At 33.5% G+C, this 20,383-nt stretch overlaps 4 protein-coding genes across 5 annotated transcripts; 1 reads left to right on the top strand and 3 right to left on the bottom strand.

Annotated features, from left to right (window-relative positions):
- Positions 1-4,121: 4,121 nt before the first annotated feature.
- LOC133817114 (uncharacterized) lies at positions 4,122-5,783 on the top strand. Its single transcript, XM_062249522.1, has 4 exons — positions 4,122-4,422; positions 4,826-4,969; positions 5,067-5,272; positions 5,390-5,783. The coding sequence occupies exons 1-4, from the start codon at positions 4,175-4,177 to the stop codon at positions 5,548-5,550; spliced, it is 759 nt and encodes a 252-aa protein (XP_062105506.1). The 5' UTR covers positions 4,122-4,174; the 3' UTR covers positions 5,551-5,783.
- A 63-nt stretch (positions 5,784-5,846) lies between these two features.
- LOC133817115 (uncharacterized) lies at positions 5,847-8,246 on the bottom strand. The gene is made up of 6 exons (XM_062249523.1): positions 8,109-8,246; positions 7,919-7,999; positions 7,415-7,486; positions 6,997-7,163; positions 6,559-6,670; positions 5,847-6,409 (listed from the first exon to the last, which is right to left on the bottom strand). Exons 2-6 carry the CDS (start codon positions 7,958-7,960, stop codon positions 6,194-6,196), a joined length of 609 nt encoding a protein of 202 aa, XP_062105507.1. The 5' UTR covers positions 7,961-7,999; positions 8,109-8,246; the 3' UTR covers positions 5,847-6,193.
- Positions 8,247-9,728: 1,482 nt separating this feature from the next.
- LOC133817109 (sister chromatid cohesion 1 protein 2-like) lies at positions 9,729-17,463 on the bottom strand. Of its 2 annotated transcripts, none has more exons than XM_062249516.1 (17): positions 17,203-17,463; positions 16,101-16,365; positions 15,969-16,006; positions 15,846-15,892; positions 15,669-15,733; positions 14,272-15,563; positions 14,028-14,139; positions 13,543-13,679; positions 12,697-13,475; positions 12,552-12,588; positions 12,422-12,443; positions 12,188-12,320; positions 10,884-11,730; positions 10,509-10,616; positions 10,333-10,387; positions 10,081-10,225; positions 9,729-9,979 (listed from the first exon to the last, which is right to left on the bottom strand). In XM_062249516.1, the coding sequence occupies exons 1-13, from the start codon at positions 17,357-17,359 to the stop codon at positions 11,608-11,610; spliced, it is 3,207 nt and encodes a 1,068-aa protein (XP_062105500.1). In that variant the 5' UTR covers positions 17,360-17,463; the 3' UTR covers positions 9,729-9,979; positions 10,081-10,225; positions 10,333-10,387; positions 10,509-10,616; positions 10,884-11,607. The 2 variants fall into 2 exon arrangements, with proteins under 2 accessions (XP_062105500.1, XP_062105501.1); XM_062249517.1 differs by having other exon boundaries at positions 10,981-11,730.
- LOC133813874 (mitochondrial pyruvate carrier 1-like) lies at positions 9,907-10,954 on the bottom strand. Its single transcript, XM_062246909.1, has 6 exons — positions 10,949-10,954; positions 10,757-10,831; positions 10,509-10,616; positions 10,333-10,387; positions 10,081-10,225; positions 9,907-9,979 (listed from the first exon to the last, which is right to left on the bottom strand). Exons 1-6 carry the CDS (start codon positions 10,952-10,954, stop codon positions 9,907-9,909), a joined length of 462 nt encoding a protein of 153 aa, XP_062102893.1.
- Positions 17,464-20,383: the final 2,920 nt, after the last annotated feature.

Raw genomic sequence — 20,383 nt, 5'->3', positions numbered from 1 at the left:
CGTGCTACTGAAACTGTAAAGGAACTAGGGTTAAAAGCGTTTTGGTCTCAAAAGTTACGTTATCATTAAGAAACATTGTTTATTTACACGGGATCCCAAAAATATCAGTTTAACGACCATTTACAAAAGTTACAAGGTTCAAATACATTAACCAGCCATACTAAGGCAAAACGAGCAGTTAGGTAATCCCTGTCCCGTCACACTCCTCGACCATGGTTATCGAACAGCTGGCTATGTACATTTCACCTCGGAGCTCTCCACCTCAGGCTTGGTCCAGCTTGCCCTTGCCTTTACCTGCACCACGTAGCACCCGTGAGCCAAGGCCCAGCAAGAAAACACAACAACAATAGAGCATGAACAATTAACAGACAAGTCAATAACTCATATTGCATCACATAGACTCAGATATATCATCAATCGGTATAATCAAGTATTCCACATACTAGGCATTTCAGTTCATAACACACAATTCACAAACAATAACCAGGGCTAGCGCCCTCAGGCTACTCCCTCTATTATCTCGTTGTTCCTGACACCCAGTGGCCAATTCGCGCCCCGTGCGCTAAAATCATGTACGGTACTCTTAGACCGCTTTTACATGTCCCATGGCGTAATACCAACATTGACACGATGTAACTTTCGGGAGCACTTAGTCCCATCACAATCATACAATCGGGTGCAGTTTTCTTACCTTTCAATTCACTGGTTTCCGATGCCACGAAGCCGCGAGCACGGTCCTCTACCCCGAGCCTCTCCAAAGTCCTAATCACAACACAAATGAAACATCCTTTGCCACTAATCAATCCAAAGCTACCTCCCGGAACCAATCCCACACTCTCGGATCCCCCAAATCCCTAAAACAATGCACCGAAGGCATCCCTCGAACCCCCGGAGCAAAGGCTCAAAATTGCAAAAATTCATGTCTTGAAATTGGCCTTGAGCCGCGGCGCAGCCCCATTGCGCCGCGGCGCCCAGCAAGTCAGAGACCTCATCACGCCCAGAAACAGCCTTGCACCGCGGCGCGCTATAACAGCGCCGCGACGCTCCTTCGCGAGCCCAAAATTCTGGGTTTTCTTTTGCGTTTTTCCCGAACCCAATTCACTCCAAATCACCCTAAACTCCTTCCTAAGTCCCAAAACCAACTCTAAATCCCTAATAGACCACAAAACAACCTAGAAACGTCATGCCCAAGCTCATTCACACAATTATTCCCAAAATTCACTCTTGAGTTCCATGCTTTAGTAACTCAAACCAGAAAGTTAAAAACAACTTGAACCCAAACCCAAACCTTACTCCAAATTCCCTAATCCATAACAGAAATAAGCTTCACATTTACACAGAATCCTTACCTTTAATGGAGAGTCCAACCTCTAGCTTCAAACCTACTTCCCCTTTGATTACCCAACTCTGAATTCATACAAAACCAGCCACCAACTTGTTTCAATTCATACTTATCAACCAAAAACCAGACTTGAAACTTAAATATATCATAGCTAAATCCTTACCTCTGAGTATTCTTGGCCTAAGCTTGATTGATAACTTCAAACCTCCCTTGATTCACCTTCCAAGAGCCAAATCCAGCTTCCCTCTTCTATCTTACTTTTGCTCTTTTTCTAGGTCTCCCAAAATTCAGCATAAAACCAATTTCTCAAAGTATTATACATACTTGTATTTTCCTTCAGCTCAAACTCACTTATACACTGCCAAAAGACCAATTTATCCCTCCATTAATATCCCTTTCTAACTAGACCTCAAGGGCTTACTTGCCCTTTTACTAGCTTTACAATTCTACCACCTCTCCAACAAAACTTGTTACCCTCTATGGTTACTAACAGTTACACAGGTTACCGAATCACCAGTTACCACTATCTAGCTTTCTAGGACCGTCTCGGCACGTGCATCACATTGAAATCACCGCACCCACGTGGTACAAATCACATATCATAATTATCACATAACATAATACACATAGTCATATAACATGCTTAAAATCATAATCATGCATCTTAATCATTAAAAATCACACATAATCTCCATTATGCCCTCCAGGCACATTAATCAAGGCCCTTAAGCCTTATTAGTAAATTTGGGTCGTTACATTGATATTTTAACAATCAGAAAAAACAAAAGACATAGCTTGATATTTTATAGCAAAACAACTATATCATAACTTTATTCATTAAAGGAGTGACTTTCATATTCATAAATTGTTATTGAGTATTATTTTAAGTTTGTTACAAATTCAAATACATTGAAAGATTACACAAACATATAAAATTCCTTTTAGAATAAATTGTTAATTTTTTTGTTGTCTGTTATATATTTATGCCACCAACACTTGAAAAACATATTTTTTAAATATTAAACACAATAGTCTGGGTAATTGGTTACATTTAATATATCCCAGTTGCTTTAAAAAGTGCAATATATATTATGTATAATTATTAAACATGAAATACATAAAAAAAATAAACAAGAAACTAGGCACTTTGCTCTAACAATTGCCACAAAAAAAAAAAAAAAATAGCAAAAACATCAAGCACCAAAGATAACCAATTACCCCTTGTATATAAGATGAAGACCAAACTAAGTGCCTGGTTACCATTAAAGTATCCCAGTTGCTTTAAAAAGTAGAATATTATAATATATAGTTATTAAACATGAAATGCAAAAAAAAAAAAAAAAACAAGAAATTGGGTACTTTTCTCTAACAATTGCCACACAAAAAAATAGCAAAAACATCAAGCATCAAAGGTAACTAGCTACCATTTTGTATATAAGATGAAGACCAAACAAAATACCTACTTACCATTAAAATATCTCTGAAAACTAATTAAATATATACAGATAAAGAACACAAAAAAGATAAAAAGATATATAAAATAATCTTAAGTAACCAAGGTCTTACAATAGTAACAATTTAACATATACAAGTATCCAACTCACTATTTGTCACATTTCCAAAAGTCAAATATTAATTCAAAAAGCTGATATAGTCTAAAGTATAGATAAAATAAAAAAAGTTTAATATCATTTCCTAAAGCTTCCTAAATAACCTATGCAACAGTCTTCCTCCTCTTCTGCCTCTTATCCAAAAGCTTTTCACTAAACTCATTGTTAGTCAAATATCCATCTTCTTGTTTCTTCTTTCCATGAAAATACAAGCTAACATCAATGTCTTGGCGAAGCAACTGAGTATCAAGTTATTTTGGCATCTCGCCATTCGCCATTTGCCATTCGCCACTCGAAACCTCCATTCTTTGAAGTTGTAGCACTCCGTACGGCGAAGTAAGTCGGCTCCCATCGACGACTATGAAGACCACAGCTCGCCTCTGTTCACCGACCTCTGTTCGCCTGCATTCAACTCCGATGGTCGCCCGCCTTCAAGCTTGTGGCCGGATTGCCCCAATGTTGCAGAAAACCCCAAATCACCACATATGGATTTGAAGCTTTTGTAAAATGTAAATGAAAACAAGAACTGAAAGAGTCGGTTTTGTAAAAAGTAAATAAAAACAAAATGTTTTAATATATAAAATAATATAAAATCAATTAAAAAGTTAAAATACTTAACATTGAATTTTTTTTAACTAAATAGCCAATTTAAAATACTTGAAATAACATGTAAATTACATGATTACCCTTCTACTTTTATAAAATATCATTAGTAATCAAAATATATATGACATAATGATAACTTAATACAAAATTATGGGAAAAAAATCCATAATAGTGAATAAAATGTATCAAAAGCCATAGAATAATACATGTAAAAAAAAGTCATATTTTTAAAAACTTTCTTAAAAAAACCATATAAAATATAATTTTCTCAAAAAATAAACTGAGATTTTTTCATAAATATGACTTTTTAGTTATTAATATGCAAAAATATAGTAATTAAATTTTTTATGGACAAATTTAATTAAAAAAATTAGATTATTGAAAAAAAAATATAACATAATAATTATTTTTTTAATAAAAATATAGTATAATAATGATTTTTTTTACAAAAGGAAAATATGAGAAAAAAATCGAAGTTTTAAAAAACCATAAGATAATACTTGTATAGAGAAAAAACCTTAAAAAAACCCCATATAAAATCTAATTTTCACTAATAAAAGAGAAGAAAATCGAAATAGGAGAAGTTAGAGAGAGAGGGATCAGAGGAAGAAGAAGAATGGGAGATTATCACTTCGTGTACAAGGACGTGGAAGGAGCATCCACACAGTGGGATGATATCCAGAGAAAGCTCGGGAATCTTCCGGAGAAGCCACCGGCGTTCAAGCCTCCTGCCTTTGCTCCGGCACCGGACGAAGCTTCTATTCCTAAGGACAAGTCCTGGATCGACCGCAAGACTGAAGACGAGCTCGAAGATCTCGATGATGATCGTGATCTCGACGACGATCGATTCCTTGAAGATTACAGGTTCTATTTTTAATTTTCTCTTTAGCAATTGAAATACTTTTTAATGGAACGTTTTGAAGTTTCTCGGATTTGGCTATCTGAAAATGGTTTTTTGCTTAACTTCAGTGCTTTGTTTATTGAATTCTCTACTGCATCATATCTTTTGAATTTAGCTGTAGTACAAATGAGCTAACACGTTGAGATCTTTCTCTGAGTCTTGTATTGGTGAACGACTTTATTATATCTTATTTCTAGAAAAGTTGAGATTTTGTTTTGAGGTTCTGGTAACTTTATGGTGATTTGAGGATTGAAATTTGAAAAGATGTTTTGAGATTTAAAGATAACTTATGGAAAGTGAGGTAGTTGATTATGTGCATGGTTTTTGTGATTTATTTAACTTAAGTCACATATCTCACTTTAATAGGAAGAAGAGACTAGCAGAGCTGAGAGAAGCAGCCAAAGTTGCAAAATTTGGATCAATCATTCCAATTTCAGGATCAGATTTTGTGAGAGAGGTCTCTCAAGCTCCATCTGATGTTTGGGTTGTTGTGATTCTCTACAAAGAAGGGTATTTATTCTTGTTAGATTAGATGAATTTCAATTTCTTTCATGACAAATGTTAGTGAAGTTGCTTCTGTTTATAATGCTGCAAATTTGTATTATAGGATCCCAGAATGTGGGGTGCTGATGCAATGTTTGGAAGAATTGGCAACAAAATACCCAGCAACTAAATTTTGCAAGATAATATCCACAGATTGTATTCCCAATTACCCAGATATTAATCTTCCCACTCTTCTAGTCTACAACAATAGTGCTGTCAAAGCAAATTATGTAGGCCTTCAACGGTTCGGCAGGAGATGCACACCTGAAGGTACTTGAAAGCTAAACATGGTTCACTTTTCTTAAACCATTTTCGATGACACAATCAGTATTTTCTGGCCTTTTCTTCTGTTGATTAGCTGCTTTTGTACAATGTTTGAATTATCAGGGGTTGCATTAGTTCTCTGCCAATCGGACCCAGTACTCAATGATGGCCAAAGTGGAAGCGATCAATCGAGAGAAGCTGTTCTTGAGGAAGTTCGCCAGAGGTTCATAGAGAAAGTTGTTACACAACATGAAGAAGATGATGATGGATCTTCAAGTGATTAGGTTCTTAGTAATTCTTTTAGTTTGCTAATTAAGTTTGTTTTTTCAATAGTTGGCCACTTTTCTTTGCCTCTCTTTGCGCTTTGGCTGCTGGTTTTTTGTTTGTGTTTCTGTACTCTCTAGATGAGATGCTTGGTTCTTATGTGTGAATTTGAGTCTAAATGCTCGCTTCAATTTTTCGTTACTGTTATAAATTAAACTTTCATGTACCATATTAAAAGTTACGAATTCAGTTCTTCAAATTCTGTTAATATTCACAAACGATGACAAAAAATGAATGAAAAAGTCTCACCAGAAACTCAGCTGAAATGAATTTCGTGTTATTGTAAACAAATAAGCATACAAACCAAGTTGAGTTTTTCATGCCAACTTCTGTTCAACTGAAAAACTATAGAATAACATGCCCACAACAAAAGAGAGCTCATGAATTTTAAGACGCAAAACAAAACAGCTGCCCATTTAGCTTTGCTAAAACAAATTTTGACATCTTAAGATGGAAGTTCTAGACAAAATTTCAGTAAAACATACTAATACTACGCTTTCCAGAATCCAAACGGATAATCAAACTAATGGACCGATCCACATACTCATCTATGGTATTACAAAAGGATAATCATAAGTAAGAAAAGTATGCTTCAATGACACTTCAAGCGCTTACTTCTGCTTTATCCTTTTTCCCTTTTCTTGTATCACTAGCTTTTTGTTCTTGCATTTCAGCTTTTTTCTGAGCTCGTACCAAAGCTCGTCTAGCACGGGGACGCATTTCCCTTACTGTCCGAGGAGGCATGACATATGGTTCAATGGGCCTATCGCCAAATGGATGCTCACTTCCAGTAAAAATTCTGAGCTTTCTATCTCTATCCTGCAATTACAGAAGCTCATGATGTATGATAAACAGGAGGATAACAAGACCAGTTATTGGGGAAAAAAATACGAAGGCTTTATTGAATTTATAAGGGAAAAAATGTAATAAGTTTTAAGAAATATAGATTTGTCATCCCCCAAACTTACATCGCGTAATTTGTTCCTAGGAAGCATGCGAAGCACGGCTTTCCGAATGACTTCTGTTGGGTCTTTGGCCATCTGGTCTTTCAAACTTCTTTCCTTGAGGTGTCCCACATACCTACAAGTCATACATGGTAAATCATCAAGAAAAACCAAACAATAAGCTTATTTACAAACATCACACAAATGCATGAATAAATTCACAACCTATCTTTGCTCATCCTATTTCTCCCTACTCATCCTACATAATATAATAATGTATTCACAATCACAATAAAAAGATTGTATGTGTATCTCCTAACTACTTCTGGGGTGCAGATTTAAAACAGTCACTGCACTAACAAATTGGATACCAACTAAACTAATATCAATATCAGGATGCAGTATCCCAAATTTCAACAGTAAAAGCAATAAACGTTTTAAGAACATGAATGAAATACTTGCCCAGTATGCCAACGGTAAAACTTATCAGTGAGCTTTCTCCCTGTTACACAGACATCCTTGGCATTGAGCACAATGCACATATCCCCATCATCCCGATTTGGTGCGTATGTTGGCTTATCCTTGCCTTGAACCACAGTTGATATTTGAGATGCTAATCTTCCAAGAACCTTTACAGGCGGAAAAAAATGACAAAAAGAAGATATCACAGGCAAATCAGCAGCAATAAATGAGCTCCACCATCGATTAAATCTACCCTCCTTCTAGACTTAGCAATTCATCCTACCATTCTACTCCTGGTGTCCTATAACTGGAAACTCAAATTTCACCTAATTTGAAATGCTACAAGGGAAAAAGAAATATATGGCACATAAAATACTATGTTAAGACTTAAGCTAGATACAAAACAGTATATCCAAACCTGGCCTTTAGCATCAAACACTCTCCATCTCAGACCCTCTAGATCAATACGTCTCAGTCCAGCAAGTGCTTTCTGCATAAATAATGAAGCACACTTCATGTTATTTGAAAAAGCATCAAACTTGAAACTAAACATTCCATTACATACTACCAATACTACGACAATACATAATCTATAAGAAAATTTTCTAGAAATACCTGTACCAAGTAGAGATCAATTCAACTAAAAGACTCATAAATATTCAAATATAATAAAACTATGAAAATCGTAGCTGTAATAATAGTCTAGACAACCATTTAGAATAAGAACCCATAAAAAAATGCGACTCAAGCACAATTTGATAAGAAGGGGTTGCAATAGAAATGCCAAAGAAGAAAAATGTTCATTCAGTCAATTTCACAAGCAGGTAGTGTGGTCTCAGTGATAAGAAATTTTGTAATTGAAATGGGTTCCACTCAGAAAAGAAAAAAACATAGAAGAAAAAGATAAAGAAGAAGACATTGCCTTCAAATTTCCATTAAAAGCGGTAGCTGCTTGATTTGCCATTCCCCCCTTCCTCTTGATATTTACGCACAGATCATCCACCTTCCACAAACCAATCTAAAGTTTAGCCAAAAACACAAACACACATATACATATATCTAAATCCAAATCAAATAATATTTTCGAAATAAAAGGGGAAATTTTTCAAAACCTGAAAATGTTGAAGCTGGAGTAAAACCCTGAAGCGAGGAGAGCAATGTTCTGTGAAAGAATGGAAAACCCTCCTCCTATGATGACTGAGTGATCTGCTGCGACAGTTTCTAGCTTAGCGGATTTGCACCCGCAACTTTATGGGCCTTAATAGATAAGACCCAAAGCCGAAGGTTCGGAAAGGTGACTTGAAATGGGCCTAGGCCTGATTGTTAAGTAGCCCTTCAGGCCCATTGCAAACTCCTATAGCAAAGAAAGAAAGAGGTGATAATTAGAGCTGAATAATCTCATTTTGATTTCATCATTTTACAAAGCTTTGCATATAAATTTGAATCAGTCAAAGCAAAGGTTGTTGAGGACATTTTCAGAAAACGACTATAATGGAATGAGAATTATCCATGATAAACAACTCAAATGAGTGTAGCAAGTGAATAAAAGGAGATAATGGTAAAAGAATTAGAGGGGAAAGTGACCACAAAATATGATGATATAAATAAATAAATAAAATTAGAATCTAGAATCTAAACTTCTATAATCACTTTTGATGAAGCAATACTTATTATTGTTTATACCACAAATGAAATTTTATTATTTATTAGTATCAATTATTGATATGAATATATATAGGGTGTTTCTTCTGTGCGGGCATACGGAACGCCCCACAGTTACAGATTTTATATTTCTAAATAACACTTCTACATAAAATAGTAAAAGTTGCAATTTTTTTCTTTAGCCTTCAGTTAAAAAAAAAATACATGTATATATAAAAATTGTAATTGATGACTTTTCTTGCAGCCTTTTTCTTTAGCCTTCAATAAAAAAAATAAATAAATAAATATAAAAATCATAATTATGCGGGTGTTCCCTATGCCTGCACAGCAGAAGCACATTATATATATATATACTATTTAGAAAAACAACAATACTTTTACTTAAATATTTTAATAGTTTTTTTTTTTTAACATTGATTTTTTTTATATTGGAAAGGGGATTCAATCTTGAGACTTATAGAAATGTATTACTACTAGACTATACTTATGACCACTTTTTCCATTTATTTCTATATATTATATGAATATACCCTCTTTCACTTCTTTTTTTGGATCATAGATGTATTAAAATTTCGAATTCACCCCTACATTTATGGCATCTCGTCGAATTATAATAATAATGTTAAAGAGTTTTTGAAAGCTCTTATTTGATCCATTTTCATTTTCACAAACATAGTTGTTATCTTGTAATAGAATAGATCATAAACTTTTTCCAAGGAGGGGAAGTGAAAGAGAGATGAGGCTAAGGTTTCTGATTTCTTTTGTTGACTTCCATAAGATGTGATTAATATTCATTATTTCAAAGTTAATGACCATATGAATATGATGAAAGTCTTTGTATAATGAAAATTTTGTAAAATTGACTTTTTTTTCTTTTCAAAATGACATCGATCTAAAATTCGATCAATTGTCTAAATTTTTCAATCAGCTGTCTAAATTTTTAAATTTTTCGATCCTGTTTGGATTTTTTGACTACTTGTCTAAATTTTCAACTAACTATCTAAATTATGAGAAATTATTTTGTAAAAAATTATTAAAATTAGACTAAAATGCAAAATAACTTTAAAAAATAAATTAATTTGCCAAGGACCTTTATATAATATTCTTTGCAAAAAGACAACGATAATAATTGGCAAATTATATTCAACATTGAAACTACAATTCCCTTCAACTACTATTAATTAGTACTATTTTGTCATCACATAACAAGTTTAATTATGGTACAAAACATAGATTTCTTTCTTTCTTTCATGTGGTTGATTCTTCTTCAATAATCAGTGAGATTTGTTTGGCACCCTCCTCATTCTTCTGCTCCAAGCTTCTGTAACAAGTAACAAAGAATCATATGTATATAAATAAATGTTCTAATTTTTAGAGTAATGATATGTTAGAATTTAATTGAATGAAAAATATTATGATTACTTTTGTTGAGTTTGAGAGTTGATCCAACGAGAGAGTTGATAGAGCTGAACAGTCTCATTGGAGACATGACATGCAAGAAGATGGTAATTCCTTGGTTGTACCATCCATGAAAACCTCATGAACATTGCTGAATATACACACAGCACTGCATATATATATATATACATAATTAGGTACTAATTATTAATCAGGTAGCTTTAATAAGAAAAATATTAGTGTAATTAATAGCTTATTATAAATAAATAACTCTACCTGCAGTCATGTTCCCAGATATAAGTTCTGGTGGTTTTTTTGTGTCTACAAATGCCTGCCAATAACATCATATGAGATTACTTTATATATATATATATATACATAATATTGATCATATTTTTGAAGTTTTTTTTTTTTTTGAAATATTTATTTTATTGTGAGATGAAGCTTCTTACAGCAATTGGAATGCTCCAGTTCAAAAAAGGGCCCCAAAAGTGAGTTGTCTTGAGACCAACTGGACTGTTCCAAAGAGTATGCAGGATTTTCATTTTGTAACCTATAAACTGTGAAAAAAAGAGACTGATTTTATCATCACAATCACAAAGTATGTTGATAAAACGACAACAATTACTGCAAAACGACATAGTCTGATTGATGCTATTTTGACACAAGTTTTTTAGTAATTCCATAAAAAAAAAATTACATATTGATCAGGATCTTTGGTCAACTTAAAAAGCAAAGAACTAGTCTCTCTATGAAGATGATGAAACAAGTCAAACTACAAGTTTTTAACAAGAATATATAATAAAGAAGCATATGAACAATCTTACTGATTTAGCAGACTCTGGAAGGGAAGCTGTGGAATAAGAACTTCAGAATAGATGAGATCTCAGACCTCCATTTATTTCATCTGTGAAGAAAATTTACCTGAACTTCTTACGGCATAAGCAAACTTGTTTCTTCTCTATTAAATATTACACCAATGGGATTGTAGCTTTTTCCTTGTTGACTCATAAGAGATATAAAAATTATAGGAATCCAAACTCATTGGCCAAACTAGTTGATACTTTATAGATGAGGACAGGAAGCTATGTCCTCAGCAGCTTATGGTGAGCAGAAAAAAATGAACATTAATGATTTGACAGGCTGGAAATCTTGTGAATATTCTTCCAATAATCTTGCTCTTATCTGATTGGTCTAAAGTCTTTACATTTTAAAATAAAATTTTGCTATGATGTAATGTAGGACCACCACCACCACCACCACCAAAAGTTGGAAACAATGAAAATAAATATATTAGTAGTAGGTTCAACACTCAAGATAACTTTTTCATCCAAGGACAAAATTTCCCATTTAGGCATGTTTTTATATTCCAATGGATCACTATGCCAGGTAAGACTTGGGGTGGAATACTGGGTTTTCTCAACAAAATGTGGTCAGCATAATAAAATAAAAACCTACATTATATTTACAAGTAGAATGGCATTTTATGTACAAGAAAACTACATTCTACAAAACTAAACTCATTCCTGAGTAGTTTAAATAAAGACTACTTCAGTTGGTTTTATTGAACATAATCTGCTCCACAAGTTTGGGCCATGTCTGGGGTTTCCGGACCAAAATGTCACTATAAGCACCATCTTGCTTGACATTCACATACCCTTTAGTGTTAAGCACCTGTAAAAGTTTAAAATCACCACAGTTAGATATGTCTCAATATATTATTGTACTGGTTGAACAGTTTTAAGAACTGTAAATTTGCTGATTCATTAATGTGCTATTGCACAAGGAACCCGATATACATTTTCCCTACTAGCGAAAGCCACCGCAAACAAGAAGCTATCAGTTTCCATCATACTTAAAACAGTTATAGACTCAACAAGTTCTTCCCTCCTGCTCCCACAGGGAGCAAACAAGAGAGAAATTAAGAAGCTCTAAACCAAAAATGAAGAGTAGAAAACCACAGTTTTAATCTAGCTTTAAATAGTTTTATTCGAAGAGGCAATAAACTATTAGCAGAAATTTCCACTTCCCTGTCAAAAACATAGAGGCATCTTCTTACAGATTGAAGCGTTTCGATGCTATTCAAATTATGAAAATCAGACAAAAGATTTGAAGAACATAAGAAGCATACCAGTATCTCATAAAAGAACCTGGCACTTTCTTTCTTGGTTCTTCCCTTCACAACACGTGACAAGTTAACAACCTCCTCCTTCCCGCCTTTCTGTTGATTTAGAAAACTTCTATGCAAGTACTCAGCCACTGTTCTGTAAACCAAGTTTAATATGTTAGATATAGTTTTGAAAGGAAAAGGCTAAGTTGATATATATGTCCAAGATAGAACTTGAAGAATGGCTATCGAAAGTACCTTGTTCTTCCGGACCATCCATCTAGAATAAAGAAAGAATTCCTCATTAAACAAAATGTGCAATCAAAAGTGACCAACTTATTAAATCAAATAAAGTAACATAGCAAATTTGAAAGGGATGGTTTCTTACGCAATTCATTGTTATTGTCTCCACATGAATTTGTCACCTAGAAAAAGAGAGAAAGACACTAAATATGAGCTGCATATCATGTAAGAAACCAAAAAGAAACACTGCCATATTCTAGGGCAAGAAATAAATGTCTAATAAATACTACCTCATCGATCAGATTGAGATCATGCTCTTCATCCCCTAGAGGGCATGGTGGTAGCTCTTGATCCCCTGAAGGGCATGGTAGCTCTTGATCCCCTAAAGGGCATGGTGGTAGCTCTTGATCACCTAAAGGGCGTGGTAGCTCTTGATCCCCTAAAGGGCATGGTGGTAGCTCTTGATCACCATAAGGGCGTGGTAGCTCTTGATCCCCTAAAGGGCATGGTGGTAGCTCTTGATCCCCTGAAGGGCATGGTAGCTCTTGATCCCCTAAAGGACATGGTGGTAGCTCTTGATCCCCTAAAGGGCATGGTGGTAGCTCTCGATCCCCTGAAGGGTATGGTAGCTCTCGATCCCCCAAAGGGCGTGGTGGTAGCTCTTGATCCCCTAAAGGGCACGGTTGCTCTTGATTCTCTAAAGGGCACGGTAGCTCTTGATCCCCGAAAGGGAATGGTTCTAAGCGTCCTTCTTCCAATGCTTCAGACCTCTCTCTATCATATTTGGGAGTTCCAGGGCTCAATGGGCTCTCAATTGATTTTGTCAACGGTTCACGGCTTATTCTGTGATCGTTGGGAGTTACAGGGCTCAATGGGCATTTTAATGAATTTGTTAATCTAGCACGCTGAACAGGTGTTTCTGGAGCAATGCCTATTTGCTCTGGGTTTGATAAATAAAAAGGTGGTATCTCAGAAATGTTCAGTTCTTTTCGAGGTTCTACAGATTTAGCATAATCTACAATCTTCAGTTTCTTTTCAGAAAAGAGGGATCTCAGTTCTGATGAAACACCTGTAAAAAATATGGTTAGACTCTTCACAAGTAATAATCTCAGAAACAACAGTGAACATAAACTTACAAGGCAGTAAAGGCTCAAAGAAATTATGGTGGAGAATTTGAGAGTATTTAGCTTTCCAGACAGAAATGGCCGAATGAGCAACTTTTATTCTTTTAGAAACCAAGTCACTGGCATCCACTATGCCTTTTTTAAGCACCCTGTGTATTTTTAGCATAGAAAAACACACCAATCAGCTCTTTAGCAAGTCCACTGACAAAGAGGAATTACATTAAATGGAAAAAGGATTCAATAACCAAAGCAGCTCAAACCTTCAATTACTAGATAATGTTCAGCCAGTATTGAGTTTTGGAAAGAAAGGATTAAACAAACAACCGATAGCAATTCTGAATGCATTGATATTATTGTGTTTCACTCACATCTATTATGCAGCAAGCATTATTAGGAATTAGGATAAACAAATCAAATCAAAATCACGATTATAAGTATCATGTAAATATTTATGGTGAACACTTGAAAATATGCAGTTTTGGATAACAATAACATACGCGTTAGGGAGCACCATTGTATCATCAATGACACATTTTCTTTTCCTCGTAATTCGTGCACGATCTTTAGCAGCTGGTGTTGGAATGAGTGTAAACTGTGGCATAGAAGCACCTGCATTAGCAGAAGACTTCAACTTTCAGCCAACTTTTATAAGGGAAAAATAAATAAAGGAAAGGTCTGGTTGTCTGATTATTGAAGAAATTAGAAACAACAACATGATTTATCATGTTGAGAAATCTTAACCTGAGTCCACTGGAACCTTTATTTTCGGAGTCCTACTAAGTTTTGTAGCTGTTGAACTCCCTTCTCTTATGCTTTGAGATTTTATTTTTTCTAGCATCTCAGTGAGTGTTTGCTCTTCATCATTATGATTCTCTTCAGTAAATGCTTCATCACATTCTTGAGGTTTATTAGATCCAGAGAACATATCAAGGTCCATGCTTTCTACTTGAGCGTAAGTACTGTTTCGAAGTTTCTCCATTTCAGCTTCTAAATTGATTGGACTGGGTGCTTGCCTAATGATCTGGCATGTTACACCTTCTGGCTGGTCACTTTCTGAAACCATTTCCCCCTGCCCACCAATTTGAAGATCTTCACCATGTTGTGCAACGTGATCAGTAGATTCTCCCTCTATGCTGCCTGACCTCACAAGGACCACACCATTATCTCCAGATTCCATTAGCTTTTCTGTGCTTCCTTCTCCATGCATTGCATCTTTAGATGATGAAGCAGCGTTCTCACCATGATCTCTCTCAAGTCCGCATAATCTCACATGGTCTACATCATTTTCTTCAAATTCGTGAAGATTTTCTGTGCTTATTCCTCCACGCATTGCATCCTTAGATGTTGATGCAATATTCACATCACCATTGCCCTCAATCCCATAAGTTCTCACAAGATTCACATTTTCTTCGAAAATAAGCTTTTCTGTGCTTGTTTCTCCATGCATTGCATCCTGAAATGATGATGCAATGTTCACACCATAATCTCCCTCAGCCCCACAAGATCTAACAGCATTTTCTCCAAAATCCTGAAGCTTTTCTGTACTTGTTTCTCCATGCACTGCATCCTGAGATAAAGATGCAATGGTGACCTCATAATCTCTCTCAATCCCACTAGACCTCCCAAAATTCACATCATTTTCTCCAAAGTCCAGAAGCTTTTCTATGCTTGTTTCTCCAAGCTCTCCATCTTGATATGATAATGCAATGTTAACAGCATACTCTCCAATCTCACAAAATCTCACAAGGTTCACATCATCTTCTCCAAAGCCCTCAAGTTTTTCTGAGCTTGCTTTTCCATGCATTGCATCCTTGGATGGTGATGTTCCAAGGTCAATTATCTCCTCCCGATGATCTTCCTCAATTAATTTAACTGCATTTCGAGATTCTTCTTCAGCTGCATAAAACATTTCGAAGTCCATGCATTCTTCCTGAGAAAACCTATTTTCTTGAAGTTTCTCCATGCTTGTAGTGAAGTTATCTATAATACGAGATTTTCTTAAATGCACATTCATCCGGAAAGATGATAAAACACTGCAGTAAGAATAGATAAGAAAGTTAAGCTTTTAAGATACGAAAATGCAAATAAAACAATTAGTAAAAAATGCTACTTGAAGCTTCTTTCAAAGTTGAACATACTCTTCTGCTGGAGTGTACTCAGCAACATAGGAGTTATGGCTTCTAGCAGTTTCCTCAGAAAGATGCTGAAATATAATGACATTTCAGTATGTCTTCCATAGGAAAGTAACAACAAAAAGGGAGATGAATGTTTTAAGAAATGTATAACTTGAGAGAAACGAATGCTTAATGACATACCATGTCTAAAGCATATTGCCTGATGCCAGCATTCTCCAATAAGCTATCTGTTTCATACTATACCAAATTATGGAAAACAACAAAAGTTAAAGAGAGAGTATTTGAACAGCCAATTTTTAATACCTTTAAGTGTTATCTTTTCTTGGGGCAGCACGTTACCTCTAGCAAATACAAGAAAGAATTACATAAGAAAAATCATTAAATAAAAACATACGATATTCATCTTCCTCATAATCTATAAGCCTCGTAACTTACCCAACAGTATCATCAAGGATCTCAATATTAAAAGCATCAAGTGCAAAGCTCTCTGGTAGTGTAATTGAGAAACAAGGTGTGCGCTGCACGTTCTCAGGCGTGCATTTTTTTGTTCGAACCACGAAGTCATTGATTCTGATAAGCACCTCTTGGCAGTCATCAAACAAGTACTCAACTTTCTTTGAATATATTCTAACAATACCAAGAAGAAGGTACCCCAACACCCTATATGTAACAACTTGCAATTCGTCTTGCAAAATCCAATCTACACCATGAAAATAAAGATTATAAAGCAAGCAAGCCAGAAGAAAATAAGAACAACATCTGTAAATTGTACAACCATATCAGTTGGTGCAGTTCTTTGCAGCTATTAATTATAGGTATAAACAAGGACAACAACAATATTCAGAGATCTATACATTTTCAACAAAGATGTTTTCAAAATTTTCATTTCCCATGGTAAAATGTTTTCAACCATAGAAAATATTGTTGTCTCAAATAGCATCAACTGTTCCACTAAAAACAAATAGCGCCTTACAAAAAGGTAATGTCGTTTTCCAACAACACTTCTCATAATTCATAAGCTAGTTCTAACTAAGAAAAAGAGGGTAAGCGGATATAGAGATGTTTTTTCATAAATTGACAAAATCAGATGTAGTTTGGGGGGGAAAACAAAATTAATAATAGCAGATAAAATTGTTGGGAACCTTCGGCCATAAGCTAGTACGGCCATTATAGAGAACACCCAAGTAGATAAATGACCTCTTAAATAATTTGCTTGAAGAAAAACCCATATGGGATTAACAAACGGAGAGAACAAAAGAGGCAGAAATTTCTCAAAGCAAGTAACAGCATTCTCTCAAAATGGATTAATATACAAAAACAAAGAGCAAAACACCAACGCCAAAAAACATTTCCAACACTGGGTTCTAAGATTTGAGGGCATAAGAGACGAACCCTTGTAAGAAATTCAAAAAACTTGTCGGAATTTTCGCGCATTCTTTTCAAAAAGCCAACCAAGGGCAGCAAAGACAAATAGAACTCCAAAAGAGCAGAAGCTTTATCTAAAGAAGAAATATACAGAAGAGAAAAGGAGACCAACCAACAGAAGAGGAGACATCAGTTTCTTGGATTAGAGGTTTTTTGAGCCTTTTGAAACAATAAGCAGCAACCCTTATGGCGCCTAAAGGTCCAGACTTTGAGAGAGGGGTCTGTGAGCTGAACATAGCTTGCTTCTTCTTCTTCTCCAGCTTGGCCATAGTTTGTTCTTTCTATGCTCCTTTAGAGTGCATAGAGCTCTACTCAGCATTCTGATTAAGAAGAAACGGTTGGCTAGTGTCCCCAGTAAGACTCGGACCCAAATGGGAAAAAAACCCAAAACTAAATAACAAGTAAATCAGTTACCTATAACAGCAACTATTATTAAAGAAATGCTTTTTTTTAATTATTAAAAAGGTTTGATTTTTAAAATTATATTCTAAAAAAGTTTAAAGATGTTAGAATTAATCTTTAGTTTTGTCAAAATTAATACAGATAAAGACAATTTTCTCAATATTTGAAGTGAATTTTGTTAACAGTGAGCTTTGAACAAACATAATATTTTGAGATGTAATTAGTTTACCGTGAAAAAATGTAAAAATTAAGGGAATTTTATACAAAAGAAAAGAGATTATTGTTTGATAAAATTACAATAAATAATTATTTTGCAATAATGACATCACATCTTGTTGGGTTTTTGATCTTTGTTTGAGAAAACTTTATGATTAAGGTTTTAAATCAGTGACATGTCCTTTTACCGCTTCCTAATCCTATAATTGCTTAAATTTATTACTCACCAGACCACAGTACAACTTTTTTATTGGGAACATTGGATAATTTTTCATTAACCCAAAAAAATAATATTGAAAAAAAAGTAAAAAAAAAAAACCTATCCATAGTGTTGTAGTTGTGGCTTAAATCTCCATAAGATTGAGTGGTAATAAAAATGTTACATTTGTTATATGATAGTTTAAATCGTTTTCACATTCTAATATGAAATTTTTTCCAGTTTACAGTGAAGCAATATTTTCCTTCGGTGGTTTAATTGTGGTTGGTAGGGGTGTACACGGGTTGGTTTGGTGCGGTTTAGAAGAATTTTTAAACCAAACCGCTCATGCGGTTTTTTTAAAATGAAAAACCAAACCAAACCATTAAAACTAAAAAACCAAACCAAACCAAACCATAAATAAACGGTTTGGTGCGGTTTTGTTTTGTTTTAACCATATAACCAAATTATTAAAATTTAAAACTTTTTTATTATAAAATAATTAAATAAATAATTGTATTTAAATAATAATAATTTTAGCTTTACTTTTAAGACCATAAAAGTCTACAAGAAGCTTATTGTCTTTGTTGTTGTAAGTTTAAGTATTTTGAATTATTTTATAGAAGTGAGAAAAAGAAATGTTTATTTTCTAATTAAAGAGTAAATAGTGGTTGGTAGGGGTGTACACGGGTTGGTTTGGTGCGGTTTAGAAGAATTTTTAAACCAAACCGCTCATGCGGTTTTTTTAAAATGAAAAACCAAACCAAACCATTAAAACTAAAAAACCAAACCAAACCAAACCATAAATAAACGGTTTGGTGCGGTTTTGTTTTGTTTTAACCATATAACCAAATTATTAAAATTTAAAACTTTTTTATTATAAAATAATTAACTAAATAATTGTATTTAAATAATAATAATTTTAGCTTTACTTTTAAGACCATAAAAGTCTACAAGAAGCTTATTGTCTTTGTTGTTGTAAGTTTAAGTATTTTGAATTATTTTATAGAAGTGAGAAAAAGAAATGTTTATTTTCTAAACAATGTGGGACTTTACATTTTTTTTTAGTTTTAGAAACTTGTGCATGTATTAAATACTACTAAAAACATATCATAAACAATTAAATTGTTTGGCTTGGATGGTTTGGTACACTTTATATTAACTTAAGTGTAAGGGTTCAAACCTTTGAACCATCATTTCTAAAAATAATTTTTTTAGAAAAAATCACGGTCCGGTCCGGTTTAATTGGTTTTAAAAAATTAGAAACCGTAACCAAACCATTAAAGTAGAGCGTTCCGGTTAAACCGAACCATCAAAAAACGGTTTCATTGGTTACGGTTTTTGGTGGTTTGGTGCGGTGCGGTTTGGTTCCAAACCACGGTTTGCGGTTTATCTGAACACCCCTAGTGGTTGGAGTCTCAATCTTTATTACTTGTATCATTTCAGTCTTAATTTTTTTTATAACAATTAGATACTAATTTTTATATTTTGACTCACATAAGTCCTCAATATTATATTTTATTAAATAAAACTTAATTTATAAAAGTAAAGTGAGATTTTTAACAAAAAAAAAATGTAACAAGCATTTATTTTATCTTTTTAACCAAATTAATTAATTAATGTTAAATTTATTATTTTAGTAAATTGACCTCAATATTCTTATCAAATATTAAAATTTATTTTCTATTATATCTCTAAAATATTTAATATCACTTATACATTAATTAGTTTATTATTTTTAATAAAAAAATTAGATACTTAAATTTTAAAAGTATTAAATTTATTAAGTGTGCTTCTATTTATAACATCATTTTTTTTCTCATTGCATACATTTTTATTTAAAGTGAAAATAATTTTTAACAATTTATGAGGAGTTTAAATAAAAAATGTGTGTAATGAGAAAAAATAATATTATATATAACAACACTTTTAATAAATTTTATGTTTCTAAAATTTAAAATATATAATTTTTTTATTATTTTTTAATATTTCAAGAAAATATTTAAGTCAATTAACAAAATAATATATTTAGTAATAATTAATTAATTAAGAATGATTTATAGAGAAAAAAATAGATGCTATATGTATATATATATTTTTTTTCTAAAATCTTTTCCCTCTTAAAAATTAGAATCCAATTGCTACAAAATAAAAATTATGGAGTTAACTGCTATTTATCCATAATTAAAAGAGAAATGAATCTACAACAAACAAAAATAAAAGAATTTACAGTATAAAATTATGTCTATAACTCTCTCTGTATATTTTTTAATGCCAACTCTGGGTCCTCCATTAAATTCATTAATTGCCATGTTCTTGTCTCGGAACTCACACTCTCACTATCCACTGTTTTTTTATTATTATTAATAATCAAAACAGGTAAACAAACAAAATGTCAACACCCTAACTTTGACCAGAATAATAATGACACAGAAAACCTCTGAAGCATCCAAGTTTCCTACTAGTCAAAAGATGCTGT

Source organism: Humulus lupulus, chromosome 2 (genome assembly GCF_963169125.1).
Source record: "Humulus lupulus chromosome 2, drHumLupu1.1, whole genome shotgun sequence".
NCBI classification, from domain to species: Eukaryota; Viridiplantae; Streptophyta; class Magnoliopsida; order Rosales; family Cannabaceae; genus Humulus; species Humulus lupulus.
Note: the sequence above shows the minus strand (reverse complement) of the source record. Positions and strands in the feature narration are given on the sequence as shown.

Bases quoted from the DNA above. Each gene is read 5' to 3' on its own strand.
- LOC133813874 (XM_062246909.1), bottom strand. The intron at 10,226-10,332 runs GTAGAGTTATTT...ATATATATGCAG, and splicing joins ATCTGGGAACATGACTGCAG to TGCTGTGTGTATATTCAGCA. The intron at 9,980-10,080 runs GTAATCATAATA...TACTTGTTACAG, and splicing joins AACTCTCAAACTCAACAAAA to AAGCTTGGAGCAGAAGAATG.
- LOC133817115 (XM_062249523.1), bottom strand. From the start codon at position 7,960: ATGGCAAATCAAGCAGCTACCGCTTTTAATGGAAATTTGAAG. The intron at 7,487-7,918 runs GCAATGTCTTCT...TTATTTATGCAG, and splicing joins CTTTTAATGGAAATTTGAAG to AAAGCACTTGCTGGACTGAG. The intron at 7,164-7,414 runs GTTTGGATATAC...CCGCCTGTAAAG, and splicing joins TGTTTGATGCTAAAGGCCAG to GTTCTTGGAAGATTAGCATC.
- LOC133817114 (XM_062249522.1), top strand. From the start codon at position 4,175: ATGGGAGATTATCACTTCGTGTACAAGGACGTGGAAGGAGCATCCACA. The intron at 4,970-5,066 runs GTATTTATTCTT...TTTGTATTATAG, and splicing joins GTGATTCTCTACAAAGAAGG to GATCCCAGAATGTGGGGTGC. The intron at 5,273-5,389 runs GTACTTGAAAGC...TTGAATTATCAG, and splicing joins CAGGAGATGCACACCTGAAG to GGGTTGCATTAGTTCTCTGC.
- LOC133817109 (XM_062249516.1), bottom strand. From the start codon at position 17,359: ATGGCCAAGCTGGAGAAGAAGAAGAAGCAAGCTATGTTCAGCTCACAG. The intron at 14,140-14,271 runs GTTAAGATTTCT...CTGCTAATGCAG, and splicing joins AAAGGTTCCAGTGGACTCAG to GTGCTTCTATGCCACAGTTT. The intron at 12,321-12,421 runs GTACTTTCGATA...CTTGGTTTACAG, and splicing joins GGATGGTCCGGAAGAACAAG to AACAGTGGCTGAGTACTTGC.